This window comes from Mesocricetus auratus, unplaced genomic scaffold (assembly GCF_017639785.1).
Source record: "Mesocricetus auratus isolate SY011 unplaced genomic scaffold, BCM_Maur_2.0 Super-Scaffold_4256, whole genome shotgun sequence".
NCBI classification, from domain to species: domain Eukaryota; kingdom Metazoa; phylum Chordata; class Mammalia; order Rodentia; family Cricetidae; genus Mesocricetus; species Mesocricetus auratus.
The window spans coordinates 23,636,953-23,661,249 of record NW_024429182.1 but is presented as its reverse complement, the minus strand read 5'-3'; the positions used below and the strand labels follow the sequence as shown (position 1 = coordinate 23,661,249).

General features: G+C 43.7%; 1 protein-coding gene across 3 annotated transcripts in view; it reads right to left on the bottom strand.

Moving 5' to 3' along the window:
• Ide (insulin degrading enzyme) overlaps positions 1-24,068 on the bottom strand; it is an 89,470-nt gene extending 65,402 nt beyond the window's left edge. The window contains exons 1-2 of one of the 3 annotated variants that reach the window (XM_040744995.1): positions 23,877-23,992; positions 726-949 (exon numbers count right to left, since the gene is read on the bottom strand). Coding sequence is in view for 2 of the 3 variants with exons in the window: in XM_021224833.2 (XP_021080492.1) it covers positions 23,877-23,977 (101 nt within the window). In the remaining variant the exon portion in view is untranslated. Of the gene's footprint in view, positions 1-725; positions 950-23,876 lie in introns of all 3 variants that reach the window. The other 2 variants (XM_021224833.2, XM_005063650.4) reach the window with 2 other exon arrangements.
• Positions 24,069-24,297: the final 229 nt, after the last annotated feature.

Genomic DNA, 24,297 nt, shown 5'->3' with positions numbered 1-24,297 from the left:
TCATTAGTATAAGCCTCGACTTCAATACGCAAGCATCCAGTGTTTTAGATGAGGAGCAAATGCTAATTCACATGCTTTCCCAGACATTTATTTGGTATTTTTAACTTGTCAAAGTCAAAATTGTAGGAGCACTAAAACTGCTGTCAACTTTAGGGACATTACCTTATGTTGGAAACTTCCTAAAGTACAGAACTGTCATCACCCAGCAATCTGATACACAGGCATGTTTAGAAACGACTTCCTTTGTGATTTTCTTCAGAATTTAAAACAACTATACTCACAAAAGCCAACCAAACTATCCAACCCTTTGTAATTGGAGAACTGGCAGTGCTGACTCCTCCTGGGAGCTTGGTGAGACTTAAACTATCAGAACTCACCACAGACCTACTCAGCCACATTCTGCATTTAACAAGATCCCCAGAAGTGGAAGCTTGGGAGGGCAAATCATTACCCCAAATCATTCCCCAAAAACTCACCATCACAATTCACACCCTGCTGGAATGGGCCTCAGCCCAACCCCCATACCCAACAATCATTTCAGGAGGCCCAAGAGGGCCCAGGCCCGGGCACCACACGGGTGTACATCCATCCACTATAAAGATAAGGATGCCAGAGCCCTCGCTCTGCAGGACCACAGACACACCAGGTGGACAGGAAAGGAATTTATCTTTTAAGTTGGTGACAAGCTTATCTGGCAGCACAATGAAGTAAGAAAAGAGCAGTACCTAGCCCAGTTCAGGAGAAGAGAGAGACAGGGACAATCGGAGTAGAAGGGAAGAAGAAAGCCTCTTAACAGAAAGAAGCAGGTGACCACAGCAGAAACCCGGAAGCCTGATGGTCTTCAAACCGCAATGCAAGCAGAACCTCCACCTGAAGTCATGGGCTGGGGATGGAGCTCAGTAGCTGGCTAGGAGCTCAGCATGTGCCAGGCCTGGTTCCGTCCCCGGCACTGCAAAATCAAGACCAAACACAAACAAAATTATAACCAGGTGGTGGTGGCAGTACACACCTTCAATCGAAGCACCTAGGAAGCAGAGGCAGGCAGATCTCTGTGAGTTCCAGGACAGCCAGGGTTACACAGGAAAACCCTGTCTCGAAAAACAAACAAACAAACGAACAAAAAATTATCAAGTAAAGCATGTAAAGGCCTGGATTTCATGTTTTCCAAAACAAATCTGTATAATAGAAAGTCATTTCCAAATCCCTGTACTGAGTTTTTAAGAATTTAGTTTTTTTAAAAGAATTTTAATTTTTTACAACATTTTTATTTATTTTTGTGTGTGGAAGTCAGAAGACAGCTTGAGGAAGTCAGCTCAGGTCCTTGGGATTGGCAGTGAGCCCCTTTACCTGTTAGGTCATCATGCTGGGCCCCAGAGGTATGTGGTTTGGAGAGTGGATCGGGGAGTGGATTGGGGTGTTCCACAGAAAGAAGGCTGTGATTTACAAAGCTGGAGACCGACAGATTTATGCCTTATGAAGTTTCTAACATCTCTTAAATTGAATGTGATTTTACTGCTTCTGAAATCTCACTATGTAAATAGCCTTTTATTCAGATGACCTGTCTTGCTCATGTGTCGTTAAGTGTTCCACGGTCTGTTTAATAATAGATTGGGAAAGTTTACTTTACTACTGACTTTCTTCCTATCCCAGTTGTACTCCACGAGATCTGAGTAAAACCAGTTTAGAAGCAATGACCTGCAAACCTGGACAGGTAAGTGATCATGCTAATAGTTATGTGTATAAATCAAAACCTCCCTCTGTGGAATCCACCCATCCACTCCCCAACCGTAAATGGAAACCAGATCTTACAACACCCCTGCGTGTGGAGGAAAGGCACAGAGCTAAGCACCGGGTCAGAAACACAGCCAAAACCCCCTGCTCCCCAATGGAAACAGAGCAGAGAGTTCCTGTTAGTATGGGGATGCCTATGATGCCAACATATTAACTTACATTATGAGCACAGCTATCAAGTAAGTGTTACTGGATCTAAAAAAGTAGCAGTATGTCTCAAGGCACCATCTCTCCATGGCTCTTCTGTCTAAGGGTGGGTTCTCTTCAGTTCATAAAGAAGATAGCTCATGAAAGAGGACACAGACTAAGCCTGTGGGCTAACTCACATCTTCCCACAGTTGGAAAAGACCCTTCTCTAGGCAGAAGCCTAACTCTGTGCCCTGGACCTCTGGAAAAGAGTTCACAATCAACAACTAAAACCATAAATGAATTAGGGTGGCTGAATTTAAATGAACCCTATAGCAATAGCACTTTAAATACCAGTTCTTTACTGACTGTAGTTCAGGTGCCTGCTTATCAAGAGCTGTTAATTCCTAATGTGAGACATCAACAGGGATGCCTCCCAGGAACTTTATAAAGCTGAAGCAAATGAACCAAACTTCCTCTTTAAGCCTCCCAGCTACAACTCTTAGCACGGGCCTTTTTACCAGGTATAGGTACAGGTGGGGCACAGCCTTCATCATGAGCACCCTGTGCACAAACTGTCCTTGAGTTATTACAAAATGTAAGAGAGCATTGTACAAACCTAATCCTAACAGTTACTCCCATTGTTGTTAAAGTTATTATTTTGTAAATCGCTCACTTAATCCTCTCATTCTATTTACATGGTGGTTCATAGCTGCTGGGATGGTCAACTTCCTCAACCCCAGGAAGAAACAACACCTGGTGATTAAATAACTTGCCCAACTGCAGTCAGTCAGGTAGCTGACTTGTGGCAAAGCAGGAATATGGACAAAGAGGAAGCGTGGGAAGGCACAGGGCGGCAGGTGGTACCTAGAGCAGTCATATATGGCTTTCCTTGACTCCCAGCTACCTTGACCCCATTATTCTTTCTTATGATGCCAAATAATAAAATAAGTGAGTCAAAACCGCTCCAAGGAAAGTTTTCAGAATTTTTCATATAAAACAAAAGCAGGCAGTGGAAGGATCCTAGAACATTCTGAATCTGCCAATGGAGTCCCAGAGATAAAAACCGGTCTCACAATACATGCCCCATAAAAAGGAAAATACGGGCTGGGGATGTAGCCCAGTTGGTAGAATGCTTGCCTATGAGGCATGAAGCCCTAGGTTCAGTCCCCAGCACCAATAGACAGGCGTGCTGCTGCCTATAATCCCAGCATTCAGGACGATCAGAAAGAAGTTCATCACCTGACTTGGGAGGCAGAGGCAGGCGGATCTCTGTAAGTTCGAGGCCAGCCTGGTCTACAAGAGCTAGTTCCAGGACAGCTTCCAAAGCCACAGAGAAACCCTGTCTCGAAAAACCAAAAAAAAAAAAAAAAAAAGAAGTTCATAACCTGATACACAGTGAGTTCCAAGAAACCCAGGACACATGAGACCCTGCCTCATGAAAGAGAAAGGCAAAGGACACATGAGTCACAAAGAACGCATGAAGCTATTTTTTTTTCCTAGTTTCAACTCCAGTATAGTTTTCTTTCATTTACATGGTAGATCTGTGAATTCAGTTTGTGTGTACTGAAGCATTAAGAACCATTTCTACATTCCAAAAGAATCCAACATGTGGTATTGCTTTGAGACAGTGATTGTGAAAGCTGGGCTCTCTTTCTAATTCCACTGACCATTAATGCAACAGGAATTAGGTATGACTAGTCACTGAATACATTTATTACACTTACCCACTTAGGAAAAAATTATTATTATTATTATTATTATTATTATTTGTTTTTTGAGACAGAGTTTCTCTGTGTAGCTTTTGAGCCTCTCCTGGCACTTGCTCTGTAGACCAGACTGTCCTTGAACTCAGAGATTCTCCTGCCTCTGCCTCCCAAGTGCTGGGATTAAAGGTGTGTGCCAACATCACCCAGAAAAAAAATTATTATTTTTAAATTCACTTTTAGGATAAAGACTTTTTAACCTGAAATTTTTCCTTTTTTTCTTTTTAATACTACTTTAAAAATTCTATTTGTAGTTGTTTAATATGTAAATTGTATTGCTGTATATAAATTTTTTAGAAGGAATTACACAGCTGAGACATTGCAAAGACTTATCTGAAAACAATTACATAATCAGTTCATATGTGACTTGTTTTTCAAAAGTATACATGAAACCACACAATCAGAAAAAAAGAAGAATCATAATCATCTTGGCAAATAAAGAGTACATATTTAACTATATGAAACCAATAATGACTTTTTTTTTTTTTTTTTTTTTTTTGCTTTTCAAGACAGGGTTTCTCTGTGTAGCCTTGGTTGCCCTGGAACTTACTCTGTAGACCAGGCTGACCTCGAACTCACAGAGCTCCACCTGCCTCTGCCTCCCGAGTGCTGAGATTAAAGGTGTGTGCCACCACTGCCAGGCCCAACAACAACTGTTAAAGGGAAGTCAGCAAGGGCTGGAAAGCTGGCTAAGCAGTTAAGAGGACACACTGTTCTTACAGAGGACATGAGTTTGGGTCCCAGTATTGATGTCAGATAGCTACTAACCACCTGTAACTCACTCAGATACACATATACATATACATATACACAATAAAAGGTTTTTAAAAAAATTCCTTCATCTAAAAAAGCACATTTACAAAAAACAAGAGCAGTGATCTTGCACAATGCTGAAATGATGTAGTACCCTCAGCCCCAGAACCAGGTGCTGTTTCTGTTCAACCCTATCCTGGTAGTTCTAAACAGTCCAAGAAAGCAAGAAAAAGAAAGAAAAATTATAATAGGGGAGAAAAATTATCAGGGAACAGGACTGTGCTCATGGAAAACTACCAAGAATCTAATGTAACTCCCATCCCTGCAGAGGACATAGTGGGTCATGACAAACTGACAAAGCTTCAACTAGAAAAAGACACAATAAATAACAAAATCACACTTCTACATATGATGAAGGGTTGTGGAAGTGCTGGAGAGCAAAACTGGAATTCCAGAGAGGCACGAGTACATGGGACTGAGTTGACCATCTCCAGACAGCGTCTCTGGGAGTGTTTGCTGACTGTGAGTGCAGATTATGCTTGTCCCGACAGGGTGCCCTATTACATAAAGAAAGGGGTTACAGTAAAGCTTTGACGATGGTATGGGGTTGATGTGGCAGATGAATGCTACAAGGAGCTCCAAATTTTTAGCTAATTCTTCCCATAGACTCTCTAAAATTCCACTGCATAGCTACCAGAATGGGTAGCACCCTAGCTCATACACTGATACAGGAACACAAATCCACAGTCATCTTCAAAACTCTTCCTACAAGCATGGTGGTTTGCCCCTATAATCTCAGCCTTCCAGGGTACGGAAGGGACAATTACCACAAATTCAAGACTGGCTTGGACTCCACAGTGAGACCCTGGCTAAAAAAGAAGAAAAACAACCATAAACATTCACTATGTAATAATGTTGACACTGTGAACTAACAATTCTAGTATCAAATATATATTCAAAATAATATATCTTATTTCCATAGCATAGTAGCACTATTTATAATTGTCCAAACTAAATATGATAGGCCCAGTGACTATAAGGAAATATACTGTGGATGGGGTGATGGCACATGCCTTTAATCTCAGCACTCTGGAGGCAGAGGCAGATGGATCTCTGTGAGTTCAAGGCCAGCCTGGTCTACAGTCAGGGCTGTTACACAGAGAAACCCTGTCTCAAAGAGAGAGAGACAGAGATACTGAGGTTCAATCACACAAATGAGTTAACATATACCAATGAGAAAACAAAACAGAGCAGAGAAAGAATGGGCCTCACTAAGAGGTGGCTGAGCGAAAGAGGCTGGATACAAGAATAAATGCTATATACTTGCATATATATCTGTTGGAGTTCCCCGAATTGAGGAGGGGTCCCCAAGCTGGATTCGTCGCTCCAAGAATCAAGAGTCCACGCACCAATTGATGCAACACGCAAGAGGCTTTAATTAGGCATCTGCAGATGGGCCTCTCGGTCAGCTTTTAGACCGATTGGCCCCGAGGTTCAGTTACAATCAGCTTTTAATGACAAAAACCACAAGCCTTTGGGAGGGTCCCTATCTTGTGATGGGGGGGGGGTTCGTGACCACTGACCAGGGGAAGTAGATGTCTTCCTGACCTACACGTTGTAAATTCCTCAAACCTTGGTATGAGTTAATCATCTCTCCCTAAGTAAATGGTGGTTATCATCTCCTTGTTTCCCATCTCTGACACCCTGGTCAGTTCTTCACAGGTGGTCAGCAGCCCGGAATTTGGCCTTTTGTGGGTTTACAGCCCTTCTGCAATTAAGGTTGCTAAACCATACATCCCATTCTGTGGTTTGGCCAGTTCCTGGGATGTGGCCCTTTGTTTACTTTCTGAGTTCTCTAGTGGGGTGCCCTCCCTGTTTAAGCTTATATTTTATTTCTATAAATTCGGGATCTTTCATATCAAGCATAAAAACAAATCAAACTATATGTTCATCTGGAAGGCCATTACCTTGGTGAGGCACAGTAATTAAAAGGATTACAAGGAATTCTTCCTGGTCATGTGCTGGTTATACAGGTATGTTCAGTTTGTAAAACCACGTCATGTTAAACACCTATTATATTACAATCAAAACTCTTTTCGTAAAATAAAAATCAATTACTAACATAAATATCAATCATCAAAAGTCATCCTAAAAACCTTAACAATAGGGCTGCAGAGACGCCTCTGTGGTTAAGAGCACTAACTGTTTTTTCAGAGGTCCTCGGTTCCATTCCCAGCATCCACATGGCAGCTAACAACTGTCTGTAACTTCAAGATCTGACACCCTCACACAGACATACATGCAAGCAAAATGCCAATGTACAAAAATAAGAATAAATTATTAAAAAAAAAAACTTGCTGGGCGTTGGTGGTGCACGCCTTTAATCCCAGCACTCGGGAGACAGAGGCAGGCGGATCTCTGTGAGTTCGAGGCCAACCTGATCTACAGAGCAAGTTCCAGGACAGTCTCCAAAACAATACAAAGAAACCCTGTCTCGAAAAACCAAAAAAAACAAAACAAAACAAAAAACCCTTAACAATATTCCAATCCAAGAAAACTAAGAAATAATTGCCTACACCGGGCGGTGGTGGCACATGCCTTTAATCCCAGCACTTGGGAGGCAGAGGCAGGCGGATCTTTGTGAGTTCGAGGCCAGGCTGGACCGACAGCCTCCAAAACAATACAGAGAAACCCTGTCTCATAAAACCAAAAAAAAAAAAAAAAAAAAACCAACAACAACAAAAAAGAAATAATAGCCTAATTCCTGTGGCAATTCTCAGTCTAACCCTTTCTGCATGTGTCCTATGACAACTACTTCTGTTGATGCTGCCTTGAACACGGGAAACAGGGAACCCAACTGAGCTTGGTGTTGTGACACAGGCCTGTAACCCCAGCACTTGGGAGGATGATACAGGAGGATCATGAGTTTAAGGCCAGCCCAGGACATAGAGCAAGATCTTGAGGGGGAAGATGAGGGGCTGGGAAGCACAACAAGGGGATTAGGCAGAGTGGTGCATTACTTTTATTCCTAGCACTCACTCAGGACGCAGAGGCAGGTGAACCTCTTAAGAGTTCTACAGAGCAAGTTCCACGACAGCTAGATCTACACAGAGAAACCCTGTCTCAAAAAACAAAAACAAAAAAAAAATTATACAGATTCTTTATCTTTAAAAGAATATCCTTGAGGGCTCATTTGAACACTACATATATATCCCGGTTGGGACACAAGACAATCTGCTCACCTCAGATAATGCTGGCTAAGAAAAACCCACTGACCATGGCTTAGTAGTTATATTTTGTCATTAGCAAATGACCTCTTTGTTCCTCTGATCTGGGTTACTATGGGACTCACTTGGAATTGGACTTTCTCATCTCAAGAGTCAAAATGTTCACTTCAGTTATTAAGTTGACAGGAACATGCTGCCATCAGACTTGGGCAGATTTCACAGGTTTTCTCCAGTGAAATACGCTTAACTAAACTTCATTAGGGCACTGTCCGGCACATACAAGGCATCAACAATGGCAGCCTTATTATTAGAATCATCTTTGTTATTATGGTCCTAGAAGGGTGAGATGCAAGCAGCCTGCCTCAGTAACCACTGTGTTATTACTGGCATTCTTACTACAGGCTCGTGCAAATTCCGATTGTATACTGTCATCTCCAGAGGTCAAAACTCATTGGAAAGACTATCAAGAAAGCAGGTAACTAGTTATTCTTGTGTAATTGCTATTAAGGCAATATTTATTTATAGTCAGTACTTTCCAGCTGTTGACAACTTTACCCCCGCTCCCAAGGGACATTTTTTGACTGTCACAAATGAAGAGTGCTGAGGCCAGGGATGCTGCAAGCTTCCTGCAGTGCACATGACAGCTCCACAGTAAAGGGTCATCTGGCTCACAATGCCAACAATGCTGAGGATGGGAGACTCCTTTACAGCTCTGCTTTATCACCCCCAAAACGATGAATGAGAATCACTGCGTCCATACACTTACGGCCAGGAGACAGCGTCATCAAAATGCATAAACTATCATAAACCCCATTCTACCTACCTACCTACATCTGAACCACAAAAGGCTTAAAAGAAAATGAAGAAAACTGACCCTGAAGGAAAGAGAAAAAAAGAGCTACAGGAACCTTTTCCTGGAATGAGTAATCTGGGGCACAAATACAGAGGCGAACCTTAAAAAAGACACACCGAGCCCTTAGAAGCATGTACTGGATGGTCCTTCCCGATACTGTTCAGTCAGGATCTTGGACAACACATACGGTTATTAAAGGACATACATTCAATGAACCCATTAGATAGAGCCTGGGAAATGAGACCTCAGGGAAGTTACTTGGCTAAAGGCATACAGGCTTTAGACAGAAGGACTGGGAATCAAATCTAAATCTTTAGACATCGAGCACCATGTCTTAACCAAATTGCTCATCTAACTTACCCATAGACTATACAGTTCTAGAAGGATGGGCTACCTGTAGGTCATCTTTATTGTGTACTTTTCTTTACAGAAGTTTTTGAAAAGCCAGGCTTACTGGACTTGAAGGCACTATTCTCTGCTCACTGAATTTATATAGCCCCAAATGAACTTGTCTTTGCTCATTAGGACTGTCCATATCACAACAAGGCTAATCAACAGAGAAAAACAAAGCAAGACACTAATGCTTCAAGGATACCCATCTTTCTTAAGTCTGCACCCTGAATTATGTAGACAACGTGCAGAGTTAGGACTTATTCTGAGCTCTATTTTCAACTTTTTCCTTCCTTCCTTTTTCTTTTCTTTCTTTCTTTCTTTTTTGGTTTTTCAAGACAGGGTTTCTCTTATTGTTTTGAAGGCTGTCCTGGAACTCGCTTGGTAGACTAGGCTGGCCTCGAACTCACACAGATCCGCCTGCCTCTACCTCCCTAGTGCTGGGATTAAAGGTGTGTGCCACCACCATCTGGAACTCAAGCCTTATAGTAGCTGCATCCCTCGGTGGACCAAGGGCAGCACCTCCATCTCTGCAGCCACAGGAGACAAAACTTGAGTCAGGTGCAGAGGTGTACCCAAGGAGAACAGCTGCAAATGTCTGCCACAGCTCAACTGTTATGAATAAACAGGGCAATCATTCACTGGCAGCATGGACTGACAAGAGCCGGAGAAGCAACTTCACAGGCAAGGATGTGCCAGCAGGGATGAGACAGGCGTTGGTCACACTGAGGCGGGGAACAGGCAATGAGGGATATGTAGGTTAATGAGAACCAGGGTCTTCACAGCAGGGAAAAGAGTTACAAATATGCAAAAAATAAAATCAAAATTAATTTGTAATTCACTGGGGCTGGCTGTGTGATCTTGCAGCTTTCAGTATACAAGCAGATGTAAACATGTCTGTATGTGTATGTGTTTCTATTTACACACTTGAATACATATATATACATGTACATGAATAAACACATACAGGTACATTTATTTATCCACATTGATGGGGGAAGTCCTATGTATATGTCAATAAAGCACTGTTGGGCCAATAGGGAACCAAGATAGGTGGGACTAGGAGTCCAGGAGAACTCTTGGAAGGAGAAACACAGAGAATCAAGATGTAACGCCATGGGGTAGGAAGCCCGGAACTATTCTCCGGTAAGAGACATACTTAGATTAACAATTATGGAGTAATTACTTAAGTCAGAGCTAGCCAGTAAGAAACAAGCAAGGCCAACAGCTTCATAATTAATATAGTGTCTTATGTGTTATTTGGGACTGATGCGGCTCTAGAACCAGGCTGGCGGGAAGGCTTCTCTCAGGGAAAAGGTTTTTCTTTACACCACATATATCTATTTATTTGTATACATAAACCTCCTAACTTTGTCCTGTCCACTGAGAGGACCTGGGGCCCTGATTCTTCCCTTCCTAAGTAGCAAAGAGTGAACATAGCACCACAAATTTGCCTTCTAACTTTGGCTTCTCCACTAAAAACAGCCATGACTCCTTGGAGAAATGGTCAATTCCATGACTAGAATATCAAAGTAACAAACCTGAAACATCTTGGGGACCAAAAAATAATAAAGTGCTAACAGAATGATTAGCTAGATGTCAATGGATCTAGCATTCAGACTCCCAATGTCCGCATTTAAAACAGTAAGATTACATTAAATAATAACAGTAATGAATTAAAGCTAACCAGGCATGATGACTCAGGAGGCAGAGACATGAGGCTCAGGAGTTCAAGGTCATCCTCTAATACATAACAAGCCCAGCACTAGCCAGGGCTACATAAGCCCCTGTTTCAGAAAACAAAAAGGCCTAGACAGAAACCTCTATGAGCATCTGGAGAGACATCTCATTTGATAAAATATTTGCTATGCAAGCATGAGGGGCTGAGTTTAGATCCCAAACATCCACATGACAAAACCAGGCATGGTGGCATGCACCTAGAATCCTAGTTAGTACTGGAGAGGCAGAGGAGGGTCCTGGAGCTTACTGTCCAGCCAATCTTGGGAAGCAAGTGTGTGCTCCTCAGATTCAATTTGAGACATCACATCTCAAAAAAGTAAGGTGAAGAGCGATAGACGAATACATCTTACGTTGACCTCCAGCCTCCACACTATACATGCACACATATGCACACACATGAACATGTACACACATGCACACACAAAGGCAAACCACTGTGTAAAGCAGCACATCATAAATCTATACTGAAAGATAAACAAGAAGAAAAAGGGGAGCACAGATGGCACATTCCTACAACAGTAGCACTCGGGAGGCTGAGACGGGAGGAACATAAATCAAGACCAAGGGCTGAGGAGGTTAGTAGGTAAAGTGCCTGCTGTGTAGGCACAAGCACACCCACATGAAAGCCAGGCATGGTGGCACTCATCTATAATCTAGAACTGGGATGTAGGGGTAAGGGGCAAGGACAGGTGGATTCCCAGAGCTCACTGGCCTGACCGTCTAGCTGGATCAGTAACCTCCACATTAAGTGAGAGACCCTGTTTCAAAAAAAGTAAGGTCGAGAGCAATTAAGGGTGATGTTCAACATCAACTTTTGGCCTCCACACAGGCACTCAGGTGGACGGACACACACACACACACACACACACACACACACACACACACACACACACACACACAGCCAGCCTGAGCTACAAAAAAACAAACAAATAGTGTAGCGTATGCCTTTAATCCCAGCACTCGGGAGACAGAGGCAGGCGGATCTCTGTGGGTTCCAGGCCAGCCTGGTCTACAAAGCGAGTTCCAGGACAGCCTCCAAAACAATACAGAGAAACCCTGTCTCAAAAAATCAAACAAACAAATAAAAGCACAGTTTAGTTTTAAAAATGTGTTTAATAAGTTTTAAAGTATTTCCCCAAAAGACAACAAACGGAAAAAAAAAACTTTATAACAAATAAGGCTATCTAGGATGAACTTTTAAATTGATAAAAGTAAGCCAGGCAGTGGTAGCACACACTTTTAATACCAGCACTAGGGAGGCGAGGCAGGCAGATCTCTGAGTTCAAGGTCAGTCTGGTCTATAGAGCTCATTCCAGGACAGCCAGGGTTATACAGAGAAACTCTGTCTTGGGGGGAAAAAAAACAAATCTAATAAAAGTATCAGTAAAGAGACCAATGAACTCCAGACACCATTTGCTAGCACACCATGGGAGCACTGATATCCGTCCTGTGGTAGTCTCTGGGAGCTAGAAAGCGTAGTTCAAGTATGTAAACTTGAACTAGGAACATTCTACAAGGCATGTAAACTCCAGAGTCAAGGTCATAAAAGGTAAGCAAAGACTGTGGAACTAAGTCAAAGCCTAAGACTAAGAAAAGCCACAACAAAAGAGCTGAGTGTCTTCTTTTAAGATCTCTGGAGCTACTGATAAATCTGAAAGGCCTGCGGTTGGCATGGCAGGAGTGTACCAATGTTAGTTTTCTCCTTCCCTCCCTCTTTTACTTTTTTGTTCCTCTAGGTACAATGAGGTATTTTCACATATGCATACACTGTGGAATGATTAAATTAGTATGTTACCGCATATATTTATTATTTTGAGGTAAAAAAACATTTGAATTTTTCTTCCTTAGCAATTTTGAAACACGCAATACATTATTAACTATAGTCACCATTCTGAAAAATACAACTGAGAAACTTATTTCTCAGCTGGGGACATAGCTCGGTGACACAGTACTTGACCATGGGTTCACTCTTTAGCACTCCACAGTCAAAGGCTTTCAAGACCGTGGCTCTTCTTACAGTCCACCTCTGTAAGTTTCTCCTTTTTCCAACTCAACAACATGAATATAGGTCCAGCTTTTCCCCAAAGTCTGTGTGCCTGAGGCATGACATTCTGGGGACTGACTACTGAGCCCAGACTTTACAGGCCAACACAAATTGCACAACCTTGTAAATGTCAGCTGGTGCCTCTCTTCTTCCTTGCTCTCTGGAAGATGCTCATTTAGAATGGCATGGATTCTTCCACCAGTCCCAGAGAAAAACTACCTGCCTCTGCAAGTAGCACTGCAGAGAAGACAATGTCCAGCTCGAGAGCCAAGAGCCCTCAGACCCAAACTGTGTGCTCTGTGACTTCAGGAACTAAATACCATGGCATCCCACATAGCCATTTCCAACATCCCGAACCTTCACCATAAGGAAGTCAGGAGGAGGTTCTAGAGCCAGATAAGTCGAGGTAGCAGAAAAGCAACTGCCAATGAGAGACAACTGTGTGGCTGAGGAGCCAGCACCGACAGGTGACCAAGAACCTGGCCAACACACTCCTGGAAATGTTCTAATACAAGCTACATGTGGTGGCTCACACTTAGGATCCCAGGACTGGGAAGGCTGAGGCAGGGAGACCTCAGGTCTGAAAGTCAGCCTGGTCTACATAGAAAGTGCAAAGCCAGGCAGAACTACATAGGAACTCTGACTTACTAAAGCTGACTGACTAGCTGAGTGAATGAGAGAGAGAGAGAGAGAGAGAGAGAGAGAGAGAGAGAGAGAGAGAGAGAGAGAGAGAGAGACAGAGACAGAGACAGAGACAGACAGAGACAGACAGAGACAGAGACAGACAGACAGAGACAGACAGAGACAGAGACAGACAGACAGAGACAGAGAGACAGAGACAGAGAGACAGAGACAGAGAGACAGAGACAGAGAGAGAATCTTCTAATTCAGAGCACCCAGAACTAGAACAACCCAGCATGGGACAAGCCAGGGAGGGGTAGCCACCTACAGGTGGGACAGACTAGAGGTGAGCCTTGTTCCTTTGGAGCTCCTGCTCCAAACAGAACTCATGTCCCAAAACCAGGTATCCTACAAAGCTGAGCTGAGCAAGCATCATGCTCACAGCAGCAGCCAGGACTAGTCGCATAAAAACACCCTGGCTGCTGGAATACAGAGCAGCATGAGGAAAATGGCAGAACTTAGAAAGGCCTCTCTATCTATCCCTCCCTCTTCCCTCTCTGGTTTTGAGACATGGTCTCAAGTAAGCCAGCCTGGTCTACACTCAAACTCCTTCCTCCACCTCCTGATTGCAGGGATTACAGGCTTGAGTCACCACACCCAGCAACCTTTTCTCATTAATATTAGGATATACTGCTAACGTTTTTCTACTTCTACCCTCCTAGCCCCTCCTCCCGCTTTTCCCATTCTTTTTCCTAGGCTCTTATTCTCCACTAGTCTTCCTTTAAGTCACTCACAGACACCTTTACTCTTGTTTTTGCTTAGGCCTGCTTTTCCCCGATTTTTCCAGACTTAATACCTCATTTTTTGTTTTTCAGAATAATTGTGTTGGGCCCCATGAAACTCAGCTTCTATCCTTTACTGTTTGTCAATGGCCAACAAAATGGTCTTTTACCTTTTCTCAATATCCCATTTCTCCTCACAACATTTTTTAAATAATTTATTTATTTTTATTTTATGTGCATTGATGTTTTGCCTGCGTATATGTCTGTGTAAGGATGCCAGATCTGCTGGAACTGGAGTTACAGACAGTTGTGAGCCGCCTAGTGGGTGCTGGGAATTGAACTCGGGTCCTCTGGAAGAGCAGTCAGTGCTCTTAACCACTGAGCCATCTTTCCAGCCCTCCTCACAACATTTTTGACTAAGCATATCCAGCCATTCAACTTCTGATATCATCTTCTGTTCTTTGGATCCCAAGCTCTCCAAATGTGTTTCCTCTGTATCTCTAGATGCCAGCAATTCCACGAGGCCACGTACCATCCATCTCTACGTACATATTTTCTGTATAACCAAGCATGTCCATACTCTCAGCTCTACATCCAATCTAAGAAAACAGCTTAGCATTCTAACCAAAGTCCAGTCACACTTCAAAGGGTTCTAGCAAGTCTCCCCTGACTACCGATTGCTTTAGACTCAGCACCATTGTGCATATCCTTCCCATGTGATCAGGGACTGTTCAGTCCGGTCCACTATCCTAAGAAGCCCTGAGTCATCCAACATCCGGAAGGCAAAAGCTAGTCTGAAGTGCCTACAAGACTGCCACTGTGCCCCACCGTTGTACCTGACCAACCTGTTCTCTTGGCACGCCTTGGGAAAACCAGTCACCTGCCAGACAGGACAAACAACTCACCTTGATGGCCTTCTTCCCAGTCTGTAGCTCAGTCCCCTGAGTCTTCTGGGCTCTGATTGTTCCTCCTCATCTAGGCTCATGCAGCACTCATTTTAAAGTCATTAATTCTAAGACCTTGGGCTCCACCCCTACACGCCCAAACAACCATTAGAGACTGCTGGGTCTTCTTATCCTTATCATTTACACTTCCAGGTATCTATGTAGCCCACCCCGGCCTAGAATTCCTGAACTCAAGTTATCCTCCAACGTCACCCATCAAAGCAGCCGGGATTACATGTGTATACCACTACACCTAGCTCCATTCATATTCATCCATCTCTGACCCCACCCAGCCCAGCGGACCTTCCGCGTGATAGGCAAGCCCTCACCAACTAGGGTACACTAGCCCCTATTTGTACAGCTTTGATGTCTACTTGAATTTCAAATTGTGTTTCTAAAAACTAAAGAGATTAGCATTCACATATCATCACTGAAAGTGATGTATTTTTACTTCCTATGGAATAAAAATCTTCTGTTTCTCAATGATATATCATGAGTCTTCCTATTTCCTATTAGCCTTTGCTAATTCCTTGTCTTCTAAGTATAAGTCTATCAACTATACCCCATTTATCCAAATTTGATAATTTGTTCACACCCTAAGTTCTCAATTAAACCCTTCCTGATCTCTATCAGCAGAGGGTAAACAGTGCAAATGACATCCACATTCTCAAGAGGTAGGGTAGATAGCTTTTGATCGTTCGATGAGTTATAGATGTTTGTCATCATTTAGGAGTTGATAACAACTTGTTATTAGTTATGGTCAGGAAAAAAGCTAAACAAAGGAGTTAGATTCAAGGATCTCCTTTCTGAAGAAAAAGGGGGGTACAGTATAAAAATGATGAGATAAAAGGGTGAATTTTTGAGCCTACTTTTGGGGGGGTGAGACAGAGTTTCCCTGTGTAGCCCTGGCTGTCCTGGGACTCACTCTGTAGACCAGACTGTCCTGAAACTCACACAGATCCACCTGCCTTTGCCTCCCAAATGATGGGATTAAAGGTATGTGCCACCACCACCCAGCTGTTGAGCCTATGTTTAAATAACCACTAGTCTCAAATAGATTTCTGCATATACTGTACATGTTTCTATTCTTGTATATTTATACAGTTTATTTTAAAAGGTTATATAAAGTTTTAATTTTTAAAAGCTATTTATGATAATACATACAGGTTAATAGTCATCTTTATCAAATTTATGTTAGGTATGTTTTTAAGACCATGCATAGGTATTTTTAAATAGATAGAAGATGGTCCTCGAACACTTCAAAGACCTATAGAATATGTCATTTAAAATGTTTTAGTAGCATAAGGCTTTTCATGATAACAAGACACATATGCTCCTGGCAACACCAATTTACTTTAGAGAAGATGATGGCCATTGAAGAACCTCCATACGAAGTTTGTTTTCTTTGTGGCAAGTTAGCCACTGGGCAAGAAACTGTCCTTGCCTCAACTTCTGACAGTATGCTGTCCAAACTGGACAAGCAGGACACAAAAATTAAGCAACTACCAAATTTTGCCAAGACAAAGTAAGATAGTCCTCCAAAATTCCTGCTTCACAGAAAAAAGTCTGTCAGACATTCTAGGCTTGTAAGCTGAAAGTGGATGCCCCAACGTTGCAGAGGAACCTTGAGTCCAGGCAGCCAGATACTTGTCATTTCTATAGTTCTAGAAGTTGTTTGTTCTATATTTCCCGTTTACTCAGGTAATATTATATCCTTCTCAGATCTTTGATGGGGCTGAAGACTAGATATAGTTTGGCAGCTTTCCTTGTTACCAAATTCAGAAAACAATCTTACATAAGAGATGTAAAGTTACGCCTTTAATCCCAGCACTCGGGAGGCAGAGGCAGGCGGATCTCTGTGAGTTCGAGGCCAGCCTGGTCTACAGAGTGAGTTCCAGGACAGCCTCCAAAACAATACAGAGAAACCCTGTCTTGAAAAACCAAAAAACCAAAAAAAAAAAAAAAAAAAAAAAAAATAGAGATGTAAAGTTTATAAGGTTGAGAAACCTTATAAACCTTAAGTTGTTTATCTAAGATATGTTAAAGTCTAAAAACATACTGTTTAGGATGGTAATACAGGTTATGATAGAAAGTGATTTCAGTATAAAACCTTAAACTAAGATAGGATAATACAAAGCCGGGCAGTAGTGGCCCTCGCCTTTAATCCCAGCATTTGGGAGGCAGAGGAAGGCAGATCTCTGTGAGTTGAGACCAGCCTGGTCTACAGAGCACAGCCTCCAAAGCCACAGAAAACCCGTCTTGAAAAATAAAAAAAGATAAACAACACAGTACTTTCTCTGAATTTGCCAAATAGACATTATGAATGTAATTTCTACCTGATTATTATTCTTTTTTTTTAATAACTTTATTTTGTGTGCATTGGTGTTTTGCCTACATGTATGTCTGTGTGAGGTGTTGGATCCTGGAGTTACAGGCAGTTGTGAGCTGATATATGGGTGCTGGGAATTGAACCTGGGTCCTCTGGAAGAACAACTAGTGCTCTTAACCACTAAGCCATTTCTCCAGTCCCCAGATTATTATTCTTATTGTATATAGTTTTACTATGTTAGTTTTAAAATATTTCCTTTTATTTAGACAAAAAGGGGGAAATGTTGTGGAATAATTTTTTGTACATTGTGAAGAAGTGTCACTACGTTTGGTTTAATATAAAGCTGAACAGCCAATAGCTAGGTATGGCTTCCAGGCACAGAGGGCACTGGGAAGAAGCAGGACAGCAGGATGGACAGTATGTAGATGAGGTAAACAAGCCTCGGGGCAGCACAGACATTAACAGAAATTGGTTGACTTAAGTTATAAGAGGCTGTTAGAAGTCTAAGCCATGACCGATGGGCGTTGGTGGCGCACGCCTTTAATCCCAGCACTCGGGAGGCAGAGGCAGGTGGATCTCTGTGAGTTCAAGGCCAGCCTGGTCTACAAAGAGAGTTCCAGGACGGCCTCCAAGACAATACAGAGAAACCCTGTCTTGGAAAAAAAAAAAAAAAAAAAGAAGTCTAAGCCATAGGCTGAGCTTTCATAATTTCAGAATAAGAAGTCTCCCTATGGTTATTTGGGAGCTGGTAGGCAGGACAGAAAAAAAATCCACCTATAAGACTGAGCTACATAGTAAACTCTGGGCCAGACTAAGGTATAGAATTAGACAACGTCTCAAAAAAGGAAAGAAAGGAAGGGAGGGAGGGAAGAAAGGAGGGAGTAAGGAAGGAAGGTCATTATCTTTGCGTATTAACAAAAAAAATTTTAATGCAGATATACTTTCAATAGACAAAGAAGAAAAGCAGTTCCTTGGAAATGAATAAAGTTTTAATTTAATTTATTTATTTGGAGACAGGTATCACTTGTATCTCAGGCTACCCTCAGACTCCCCATCCTCTTCCCTCTGCCTCTCAAGTACTGAGATTAGAGACATGCCATCAGAACACAGTAGCTCACAACCACCTGTAACTCGAGCTCCAAGGGGACCAAACATCCTTTTATTTATTTATGATTTATTTATTTTTATTTTATATACGTTAGTGTTTGTCATGTATGTATATCTGTGAGTGTTAGAGCCCCTGGAACTGGAGTTACAGACAGTTGTGAGCTACTATGTTGGTGTTGGGAATTAAACCCAGGTCCTCTGAAAGATCAGTCAGTGCTCTTAACTGCTGAGCCATCTCTCTAACACCCAGACATGTGATTTTAAGAAATGAAAAAAAATTTTAATATTTTAAAATTGGAAGAAGCGACAAAGAATAAAAGTGGAGATGTTTAATAAAATAACAGAAGCAAAGAAAGGAATATAATTATCCACTATTTATGACTGAAAGCTCCTTGGGGACAGGATTTATGACCGATTATGTCTATAACCCTCACAATACAGAGCAGAGTGAACAAACAAAACAATACAGATACTCAATTAATGAGCACAAATAATGGCCAAACAAGCAGAAAACAGTAAGGGCAGCCAGAAGGCAAGCCTATCAAAGGTCCCAGACAAGGTTCCAGAGCCTTAGGAGGCCTACCACTATGGAAAGAAAGTGTCCTAGCCTTAGTAGCCTGGCTGGAAGATAGGCCACTTCTGAGTGTGTGCCTAAGAAATCTAGACTACAAGCAGTAGAACAGAAAGAGAAGCAATTTCCATGAAACTTATACAAAGACTTCCCACTCTTACTCCACACTCTGGTGAGACTGCTGTGTACCCTGATTTTTAGGGCAGATGGGCAGAATACAACTATTTATTTTGCAGGCTGATGTTGAGGATACTCGAGGATAACCTGTCTTTCTAAACTATTAACAGGCATTTGTCTGGTTAAATATGCTTTAAAAGCCTCAATCAAGGCTTTGCAGGTTACAGACAAGCACTTTACCACTGACTGAGCTATTCCTCACCCTGAAACCCTAAAAGGTCTGAACAGCTTAACAGTCAGTCAATCCAGAGTGGTACACTACTGTTTCCTAAGCATGTGGGACAGAGAATCACAGAGAAGAGCAAGGTGGACTGATGCCATGTCCCAGGTGATCGCCAAGCAGGGAGTATTACTTCTAGGTCCCCAATAGTTAAAATAATTCCACAGTCCCAATATCCACGACAGCTATTCAGAAAACTACTTTTTATTTACTCATCCTTTATTTGTTTAAAAACTTTAAGAAGCTTACATTATTTATTTTGTGTACAGATATATACATGTATGTATGTGCCAAGCACTTGTGTACAGCTCACAGGAGAGAGTTCTAACCTTCTACCATGTGGGTTCTGGAGATCAAACTCAGGTCATCGGGCTTGGCAACTGACACCTTTACCCACCACGCCATCTCACTGGATTTCTTTTTAAATGAATTATCTTACACTTCTCTGTGTTGAGAGGTTAGACCAGAAAACAAATGCTCAAACACTGGCATAGGCATTATAACCTGTCCAGTTGGAACAGGCTCTCACCTGTTCTTCCAGGTGACTGACCCTGTTAAAGCATCCTTCTTGCTATGTACAGTAAAACTAACTTCCCTAAGATCTGAATGCAGAGCTAAAGAGATGGCTCAGTGGTTAGGCGCACTGGCCGCTCTTCCAGAGGACCCAATTCCCAGCACCCACGTGGTAGCTGACAATTGGCCTTCCTAAAACTACGCTCCAATCAGACTAGATCTGACCTTTCCATAGCTTCTGTCACTCATTTTTATGTATAGCGTTTCTAGGTAGTTGACTTCATTAAATTTTGAGCTTTCTGAATTTCCTTCTCTGAGATCCTTAACTTGAAGCTCTGATTCATCAATGCCATGGACTTCATCAATAAAAAGACAGCAGCAGTAGGAGAAAATCTAACTACAAGTAAAATACACAAAGGCTGGACACAGTGGTGCACCCTATCATTAATCTCCCACTCGGGAGGAAGAGGCAGGAAAACCATGGCCTGGCCTACAGGAGGCCCTGTCTCAAAAATCAATAAACCAAGGGCTGACAAGATGGCTCATTAGTTAAGAGCACTTCTGCTATTCCAAAGGACCTGAGTTCAGGGTCTGGCAGCTCACAAATACCTGCCTATAACTCCAGCTCTAGGGGATCTGACCCCCTCTTCTGGCACATGGCCTCACATTCACTTACACACACACACACACACACACACACACACGGACTGGAAAGAAGGCTCTGTAATTAGGAGCACTTGCTGCTCTTACAGAGGACCTGAGTCTGCTTTTCAGCACGCACATGGCAGCTCCCAACCATTCATAACTCCAGGATCTGGTGCCCTCTTCTGGCCTCTGTGGGCACAGAGCCCTTGACATACAGGCAAAACACTCATACACATAAAGTAAAAATGTTTAAAAAATAATTAGCACTAGCATAATGTTGCACATTACATTTAATTTTTATTCAATTTATTGTGTGTGTGTACAATGTATGTGTACCATCTGGATGTCTGATGCTCTTGAAGGCCCAAAGAGAGCCTCAGATCCCCTGGAAAAGGAGTTATAGATGGTTGTGAGGCACTGTGGGGTAGCTTGAATGTACCTGGCCTCCATAAGCTCATAGGGAGTGGCACTATTAAGAGGTGTGGCTTTGTTGGAGTGGGTGTGGCCTTGTTGGAGGAAGTATGTCACTGTGGAGGTAGGCTTTGAGCTCTCATAGGCCCTAGTCACTTCCAGTACCTCAGCCCACTTCCTGTTGCCTTCTGATCAAGATGTAGCCAGCACATCTGCCTGCACACTGTCATGCCTCCATGCTCCCCCTCGTGATGATACTGAACTGAATCTCTGAACTGTAAACTGCCACCTCAATTAAATGTTTTCCTTTATAAGAGTTGCCGTGGCGCCTTTAATCCCTGCACTCGGGAGGCAGAGGCAGGCAGCTCTCTGTCAAGGACAGTATGGTCTACAGAGCAAGTTCCAGGGTAGCCTCCAAAGCTACACAGAGAAACCCTGCCTGAAAAAAAAACAAAAAATAAAAATAAAAGTAAAGACCCTGGGGTCAAACCATACCACAGACACTTCTCTGGTTGATAAAAGATGATTATGGTAGTGGCACATGCCTTTAATTCCAGCACTCGGGAGGCAGAGGCCCGGCTGAGGTCCTGTCTTTATTTAAAAAAAAAAATCTGAAAATTGTCTATAATCCCAGCACTCAAGAGGCTGAGACAAAAGGATTCCAAAAACACCAGTATGAAATACATATATTTAATAACAATTTGTCTTAATCTTTTTAATTCTAGAAGCCATGTACAGTAGTAGTACATGGCCATAATTCCGGAACTTGAGAAGCTAAGGAGGTACCAAACCCATGCTTACCACACCCTCTTCTCTCTCCCAGGAATTCTTTTTTCCCACAGTGTAATGGACTTTATAGTGTAGTGGGAAGTAAAGGGAGGGAAAACAAGTTCCATAAATTCCTCATTGCCGCTCGTCTCTCCTAATAACCCTGCTACCTTCAGAGTCCAAGCAGTAAAGACTAGGCCCGGCAGGCACCCTTCTCTGCCTTCAGTCTCTACTCGCTTACATCCCGCAGAGATCTTACAACCATCAAATCTCCAAAACTCCCAGTTCCACTAGATCACTGCTCCCTCCACCCAGTCAACCTTTGGGGGGGAGGGAAAGATGGGTACTGGGGATTGAACCTAGGGCCCCATGCACAAGTAAGACAAGCAAGAGCTCTGTCATTGAGCTGCATGCATCTCCAGCCCTGTTTTATTTTTTATTTTTAAAAAGCATCTCCCTGGGTGACCCAGGCTGACCTGGAACTCCCTCTGCAGGCCTTGAATTGCAATGCTCTCACCTGAGCCTCCCAAGAAACTGGGATTACACACCTGTGCAACACCATCTAACTTGAAACTCTTTTTTTTTTTTTTTTTTTTTGGAGGGAGCGTTTCAAGGCAGGGTTTCTCTGTGGCTTTGGAGGCTGTCCTGGAACTAGCTCTTGTAGACCAGGGTGGTCTCATAATTCGAGAACTCTTTTTTTTTTAAGACTTATTTATTTATTATGTATACAGTGTTCTGCCTGCGTATCAGAAGAGGACACCAGATTTCATTATAGATGGTTGTGAGCCACCATGTGGTTGCTGGGAATTGAACTCAGGACCTCTGGAAGAGCAGTCAGCGCTCTTAACCTCTGAGCCCCGTAATTCGAAACTCTTAACGAGACCCTAATATTCACTATTATTCAAAGATTGGGGGGGGACCCCAGCTACAATTCAAGGCCCAGGGTAGCATTATACAGAATCTGTGCCTTTTTAATTGCCCCAGGGAAATTCCCCAATGCTTCAACTAATCTGTTCACTATCCCCAACAAACAGATACACCTGGCCTGGATTACATGCACAGATGCCCAGATTCCAAGACTTCAAAGATCAGTGCAGATCCCCTAACCCACCTCTGCCTCTCACTGCGTTCCTGACTGTCCAGTCAAGCTCATCGCTTGTCAAATGGCTCCAGCAAATCAAAGTTGCTTAGAAGGCAGATCACATATGAACTTAGTACTAATACTAAGCCCATCATAGTGCGCTGCATTCGGCAGGTCCTAACAGTAAAATCTGGAGGGCTTCAAATAACGTTCTATGTAAAGCAAGATAATATTGCCTATCTCTTGATTCACAGTAAAAAAAAAAAAAAGCACCTTACGCCTTTATGCCTTTATTACGAGACTGAAATTTTGTAGTATGCACAGAGCGGGGTAAATTGGAGGGAGCATGCCACTAACTGGGAAACAAAACAAAACAAAACAAAAACCGTGCATCCTAAGCCTGGCTTTGCCATAATCTCTGCAATTGTAAGAGAAACCACGAAAATCTCTCTGAATCTGTGTTGTTTCAGGTGTGAAACCGGGCAGATGCTGTGCGGGATCCCAAGGTATCTTTGGGCTTCCAAATCCCCCTGTCTGCTCAATCCTAACGAGGCAGGCAAACTTTTACAGTACCCAACGCTCATTGCCCTAGTCCAGGAAACTCGGTCCCCTCGGGGACAGCGCTGCAGGGCGAGGAGCGGTCTCCCACGACTCACCGGATCCCCTCACCTCATGGCACCGGGGCCCGCCTCAGGTGGCCGGCCGCTCACGGAGGACAGCCAGAGTGCGCGGCTCCCGGAGCGGCCGGGCAGCCTCGGACGGCCCCGAGCCTCCCTACATTTGTGGCGACTGCCCAGAGATCCCAGGGCACCGTCCCGATCCTCCCTCCCCGCCAGGCCCGACCCTCCCCGGTCCCCGGGGGCGGCCTCGGCGCGGACGTCCACGCACCCGGCGGGCCGGACTGGCAGCGTGAGGGGCGGCGGCGGCGCTAAGTGCTGAATCACCACTTTGCAGCAGCACGCAGCACCGCCACGGTGACCCGCGGGCCGCGTGGGCCCAGGCGCTCGGGGCGCTTACCCACACTGTCGCTTGGCGGCGGGCGGCGGGCGGGCGCCGAGGATGGAGCGCAAGGTGCTGGTGAGCGCGGGGTGCAGCAGCCACGCGAGCCCGTTCCGCATACCCCGGCGCAGCCGCTCCGATCTCGGCGAACGCTTCCTTTTGGCGCTGGGAGCCGGCCCTGCGCATTGCGCATGCCCAGTCGGCCGCGCCGCGCCGCCTCAAGGGAGCCGGAGACCGGCCTCCGCACCGGGTTTTACGCGGAGCCGGGCGGGAGGGGACGGTCACAGCCTGGGCCGCGGCTGGCTGGCAGGTGGGTCGCGGTTCTGGCCCCGAACCTCAGGGAGCCAGCACCTAACCCTCCTTCGTGGACCTGCAGGGTCCCAGCCCAGCTCCACCCCGGCGCGCCGCTGAGGCCGAGGGTAGCCTGGCTGTGTGTTGG